This window comes from Salvia hispanica, chromosome 6, assembly GCF_023119035.1.
Source record: "Salvia hispanica cultivar TCC Black 2014 chromosome 6, UniMelb_Shisp_WGS_1.0, whole genome shotgun sequence".
Lineage (NCBI taxonomy): Eukaryota > Viridiplantae > Streptophyta > Magnoliopsida > Lamiales > Lamiaceae > Salvia > Salvia hispanica.
Genome location: NC_062970.1, coordinates 28,084,896 through 28,091,206, shown reverse-complemented (window position 1 = coordinate 28,091,206; position 6,311 = coordinate 28,084,896). Strand labels below are relative to the sequence as shown.

The window sequence follows — 6,311 nt, the reverse complement described above, 5'->3', positions numbered from 1 at the left end:
GGAACATTTCTTATTCAACACAAGATTTTATGCAATGTTATTTTGTAAGTTAAATTGTGAGAAAATAAAATAGATGGAGTGACGTTTCTATGATAAGAACTCTGTTATATAGAATGGATATCCTAAGAAATAAAATACTTAGAATGAGAAGGGTGAAGTATATAACTCTTTCAATTTAAACTATTTTTTCATGTACTATATATCAAATTAAAATAATTTTTTAAAAGAATTATAACCTAATCTCACGTACACACCATTAAAAAACACAAATACAGACAACAAGATATTTCACCAATTTTTATCAAAATAAATGTTAGAAATTGCTAAAGCTCATCATCGAAAGTAAATTTTCCTCGAAATAACAATTTCTTTGACATATACTGTATAATAGTTATATTATCATAGAGAGTGATAGATATATATAATTATTGAAACAAAAATAAATATTGAAAGGGATGAAGCCTAATGAAGGCAGGAACAAAATCATAACCCTCACTACACTTACCCGAAACAAACTAATTGATTGCTTAGATACTTGTCTTCAATCATTTGAGAAGTATTTATAGAGAATGTTGAAGACAATTAAAATCTTAGATAAGGTTCCAGTAATCTTGATCAGATTACTAATCCTGTGAAAGTTTGGAAATAGACAAGAAAAGAGGACGTATGCCTAAAATCTGTAAGCTTGAGTAATTTACTGCGAAAGTATAAGATAGAGAAATGAGCAGAAGAATTAAAAAACGTGCTAGATATTTCATATTTGATCAAACACCAACACATAGCTCTGTCCCCAGATACGAATCTCTACACAAATAACGGCAGTGACTATCGTATATTCTTGCTCAGGATGGATAAGAATGGCATCATGTTCGCGTACAGAGACTTAGCCACCTCCAGATTTAAGTGTATTACTCAACCTGTACGATTATCAAGACAGGTATGGTTAATTGAAAGAGACACAAATGAATTATCTCACATCATGCTGTTGGTATAAAAGATGCTGCATTGGGAGTCTGAGAGATACATTGCACCATATTTCCATAGAAAAGTAGTAATTTTTAAATGATGGAAGGATGCATGCCGCTACATGAGATTGCAAGTTTAAAAGATGCCGGCAACATCAAGTTAATACAACTTACCAGTCCAGGCCCTCAAAAAGGCCTTCTCCTTTTATAGCAGAAGTTTTGAAAATAGACCATTGCCGGTTCTTAATCTTGTGCAGTTCCAAGGCTTCAGTAATTGCAGCATCATCAAGTGCCCCAGGAAGATCCTGTATGTCAGTCAATGAACGTGGATTCAGTGGTGTGTCTGCATAAATACGTTTAGCAGTGGTGCTCCATATTACTACCAACCAATCTTAAACATGTCAATGAGACACTAGATTAAGCAGTCAGTTGAGAACACCTGTTTATTTGCAAATAAGAGGACGACAGCACCTTTAAGCTCCTCCTCCTGTCAATAGGCCATAATAGTACAATTAAAAGTTAAAACAATCAAGGACATTAAAGGAGGTTATAAAAAACTGCTCTACCTCTAACCACACTACTACCAAAAGGAGGAAAAATTAGACAAGGGGGAAAAATGCTATATGTTGATGTATGCTTTGAGATACCTTTATAGGACTCAACTCAACAAGCATACATAAACTGATGTCAAGCATAAGCAGGACAGTAATTCCACTAATTGGATTCCACAGTTCCAGAGATTGGCTAATATAAAAATATACCAAATTTTAACTCAATCATTTCAATATTGTAAAGCAACAAGAACCTCTAGTATTGCATGAAATTCTTCTTTGGCAATCACCAGCCTATCTGTATCACTTGAATCAACAACATATATAATAGCTTGCGTATTGGGGAAGTAGCATCTCCAGTATGGCCTATATTAAAAAAAACATTAAACGAGCCAAGTGTCAGCAAAATGAAATAGATTTGTGACTTATTGTCGGACGTAATTCAATTCAAGGCCTAAATAAGACTTGTAAAGGCAAAGTTGGATGAAGATTCAGAAGCAAGACTGTATCTCCAAATTTATTGGATAAGTCCAAGAATATTGCTGAAAGGATATAACCAGACGTCTGCAGACCATTTATTTTAAGCTAGATTTTCTGTGAAGAGACTCTATGGGGGCTTTTACTTTGAGTGATAGGATAGCTTGACCTTGACAAAATTGATAGTACTCCCTCCGTCCCATAGAAATAGATAGGCCTAATTTTCTTTTTCGTCAATCCCATAGAAATAGTCCATATCCATTTATGGAAACATTTTCCCCTTCTTTTTTACTTTATCATGTATGGGCTCCACCATCCACTACACTATTTCAATTCTTTTTTCTCCTTATCTCTTACTTTACCAATTATGCATTAAATACAATGTCATCTCCAAATGGCCTATTTCTATTGAACGGAGGGAGTATAAGCTAATCCATTGTTTACTTTGGCAAATTTTGATGGATTGATTAAATTTGACCATGTTTGACCATCTTATACTTCAAATACTCATTACTCAATCATATTCCTTTATTTTTTCAATCTATACCATCACTTAAAGTAAATGCCCCCTAAGGATCAAATTATACATGTTTGTTTTCTGGCCACCATATAGCTCTATACGACTTCGAGTGCTATCTGATAATGCAAAGCTTCTAAGTTATTATAAATGTAATGGTTACACAGTAAGGTCCATGCTGATTTAACATCCATAAGAGTTTGAATTCTTAGCAGCAACTGATAAGACCAAGGCCGAAAGACGAGGGACAAGGTTTCTTAGACTTATATGATTAGGCTTGAGAACAAGAGGGATATTAGGACAAGAATCTTGGTAAGATAAACCTATTTAACTAAAGTTTCTCTCATAATTTTTTTTAGATATTTGAAGTGAAAGAAGCACCAATCAAGATAGATCACAATGTACATACCATCAGTTATCTCCAGCAAAATGAAATATATCCCCTTTAACAGAATATTAAGTTTGAGCATTTATCAACAAACTGATTCTAAAATGATGTATTACACTAAATTCATCTTATGTGTCTGACTTAAAACATTAATCTTTGATGAGCTCATGGACGAAGCCCACTTTGATGCTTCAAAGGAGATTACCAAACCAACTGAACTTATAAATGAACAAAATCTTCTCTGAAATGTATCATCTAATGGGGTAATGAAATGAAAATCCTAATACTAGCTAGTACCAGAGAGCCAACAAAGTTGTTTTTTTATTCTTAAATTTTCTTTTTTATCAGGCTCAGTTTTTTCCTTGTCCTCGATAAATATTCTGTTTGGTCAACAAAGTCGAATTGGAAGCTAAAATTTCTTTAAAGTAGAACTTAAAACTGAGAGAGAGAGAGAGAACCAACATAAGTTACCTGATACTTGTCTGGCCACCTGACATAAGGAAAGCAAAAATTAGTGAGCTTCATCGTCAGAACGACTTCGAGCAACACAATGTAATGATCGGCAAATAAGCATATGTAAAATCTAATAAATGCTTGCATAGCAGCCATATCTATAAGCACAAATAGAACATAGTTGCCAATTTCTAAAGATGCGGAAAGATGAAGCTGATGATACATGTTCATGCATGTTGTGTATTTGCGTTCGTATTTCAGAATTCATAACAAATTTCACTTTGCATGCATCCAAATTTGTCACATTAACACTCTAGTATCATTGTTTCTAACATATTTCCCTATAGACAATGACGAATTTCTATTTTCGAACTTCTGTCGAAGTCACGAGTCAAGAACATGAGAACTTTGTTACGTTATCATGCTGAAGAGATTAAAATAACGAACTATTGCACAAAAATTTACCAAGATCCCACACTTGAAACTTTATGTTGTTATACTGCACTGTTTCCACATTGAACCCGATTGCTGCAATCAAAGGAAATTAATAATGTCAAATCACAATAAGTTTAACTTCTTCTCTCCCATAAAGAGGGCAATTATGTTCATCATCTAAACTACTCCATCAACCGACATTTCATACGGAAAAATTGTGAAGTCCAGAGACTATTTTCAATTAAAAAGTCGATTTTAGCAGAAACAACTTCGGCTAGAAGTCTAGAACACTATCCACAAGCTGCATAACTTATATTTTAACACCAATAGCAGTTTATCGTAAAGTAATAGGATCAATTCCCCAAATATTATACAATGCCCCATCATTGTAGATTCAATGCACAAAAAATTGTGAGATGCTTACTAGGAATTGTAGATACTACTTCACCCATCTGGAGTCGATCTGCCAAAATAAACAAAGAAATTAAACAATCCGAGCTCGAACCAGTCACCGGAAAGAGGAAATAAGGGCCGTACAAAGGATGGTGGTTTTTCCGGCATTGTCAAGACCGAGAACCAGGATCCGAGCTTCCTTGTTGCCAAACAGCGACGAAAATAGCCGCGTAAATACTATTCCCATTGCCTCCCCAATCTGCGAAAAAGGTCGGCGAATTTCCACTGAAATCGGAACGGTTATGCAGAAAACACCTAGATCAGATCGAAGAAAAACTCACTACCCTCAAATCCTTCCTGTAAAACCAAAATCACGACGAATCAGAGCCGATAAGGATACGAAGCGGATACAAATCGATCGAACTAAGGTTGCAGTAATCAATTACGTACGGTGAAGAAGGAGGCCTGCGGCGGAGGAAGATGGCAGCTGAGGGAATTAATTTGAGACTGTAAAAAGTGATGGCGCTGAATTATTCCGAGATACAATCTTGAGCTTTCGCGAGCGTGATTGGCGTAGAAGAAGCTGAAGTGATTCTCATGATAATGAATTTGGTTAGTAACATATAATCTGGGAAAGTTCCATGGTTTTTTAGTGAGACTGCAGATTGTGAAGACGATGAAATCAAAATTAGCAGAGAACAACGGGCCATATTCGAGTGGGCTAGTAAATGGGCTTTTCTAAGAGAGTAAAATAGGCCTTTTTAAGTTGGCGCTCGTTTTGCATGTTTGATTAGCTGTACAAAAACCTGACCCACTGGTTTTGTTTTTGTTGGCATTGATGCAGATCTGAAAGCACAAGGGCCTACCAAGTTCCAATAAGCCGAAGACAGATGGGACTCGACGAAGTTGGTTTACCCGCGAGTCGTGACGAGGTGCAACTATTAGCCTTGAATGACCTTTTTGAGAATGGAGATTGACGATGTTCTTAAGCGTGAATTCCATTACACGGACATTAAATCCACCCCCATATGACATCCAAGTTTTCACAATGGAAAATGCTATTTTCCTCTCATTCACATACTCAACCAAGCAGCTTAGGCTTCAATATCAAGGGGGATCACAAGATTAATTGTGATAACGACTGAGGAAAACAAATTGTTCAAGTATGTTCCTTGTTCTTGTTTGAAACCCTTCTAATTTGGCCCCACTTTTTGTTTGAACATAAATATAAACATGTTTTGGTAGAGCAATTGTGGTTGAGAGTCTTGAGACATGTGTTTTGCCACACATTTTAAGTTGTGGCCTATGTTTGATGCGTCGTGGAATTTTTATTTTTGGTAAAGGTCAGGTAACATGCTCTGCTGCATGCGATCTTCTGGAGCTCTATCATGATGCATGCTCGGTAACATGGATAAGGACGGGCAAGGAAGTCGCTTTGACGCAAAGAAATTTTAGAATAAGGAATTAAATTCGCTGACCTTTCATAATTTGAGATTAAATTTGACGACCTTTCAGAATTTGCTACTCCCTCCGTCCGCCATTAGGAGTCCCAGTCACTTTTGCGCACTCATTTTGTAAAAATGATAATAAATATTTAAAGTGGAGAAATGGTAAAGTAAGAGAGAAAATAGTGTTGAGAAGAGTTTTCTCTACCTTATTCTCTCTTTTAATTTACCATTTCTCCACTTTAATTATTTATTATCATTTTTACAAAATGAGTGCGCAAAAGTGACTAGGACTCCTAATAGCGGACGAAGGGAGTATTAAATTTGCTGACATTTTAGAATATGGAATTGAAGCACACAAAATTTTCAATATAAGGGATTTTCGCTTTTTCTCTTCTTTTTTTCTCTTCTTTTTCTTACTCACTCCGTCTCATACAAATATGCCATATTTCCTTTTTCTCGTTTATCTTATAGAAATACTCCTCATTCCTGAAAAGTACTCCTTCTATCCCATTGAATATGATCCACTTTTCTTTTTGGTTTGTCCCAATAAAGATGACTCATTACTAAAAATGGAAACACATTTATCTCTACTTTATTCTCTCTCTCTCTCTTACTTTACTCTCTACATTTCACACACAAAATAAAGTTGCATAAATTCTTGTGCCGCCCAAGGAATGAGTCATT

General features: G+C 35.5%; 1 protein-coding gene across 3 annotated transcripts; it reads right to left on the bottom strand.

Annotated features, from left to right (window-relative positions):
• Positions 1-721: 721 nt before the first annotated feature.
• On the bottom strand, positions 722-4,841 carry LOC125196606 (ADP-ribosylation factor 1). 3 transcript variants are annotated; one of them, XM_048095195.1, is made up of 10 exons: positions 4,630-4,841; positions 4,524-4,536; positions 4,324-4,438; positions 4,211-4,249; positions 3,817-3,879; positions 3,370-3,388; positions 1,771-1,882; positions 1,405-1,452; positions 1,140-1,270; positions 722-917 (listed from the first exon to the last, which is right to left on the bottom strand). In XM_048095195.1, the coding sequence occupies exons 3-10, from the start codon at positions 4,424-4,426 to the stop codon at positions 884-886; spliced, it is 549 nt and encodes a 182-aa protein (XP_047951152.1). In that variant the 5' UTR covers positions 4,427-4,438; positions 4,524-4,536; positions 4,630-4,841; the 3' UTR covers positions 722-883. The 3 variants fall into 3 exon arrangements, with proteins under 3 accessions (XP_047951152.1, XP_047951151.1, XP_047951153.1); XM_048095194.1 differs by lacking the exon at positions 4,524-4,536 and having other exon boundaries at positions 4,324-4,464; XM_048095196.1 differs by lacking the exon at positions 4,524-4,536.
• Positions 4,842-6,311: the final 1,470 nt, after the last annotated feature.

Bases quoted from the DNA above. Each gene is read 5' to 3' on its own strand.
- LOC125196606 (XM_048095195.1), bottom strand. From the start codon at position 4,426: ATGGGAATAGTATTTACGCGGCTATTTTCGTCGCTGTTTGGCAACAAG. The intron at 4,250-4,323 runs GTACGGCCCTTA...TTATTTTGGCAG, and splicing joins CGGAAAAACCACCATCCTTT to ATCGACTCCAGATGGGTGAA. The intron at 1,271-1,404 runs GTGTTCTCAACT...ACTGACATACAG, and splicing joins TCTTATTTGCAAATAAACAG to GATCTTCCTGGGGCACTTGA.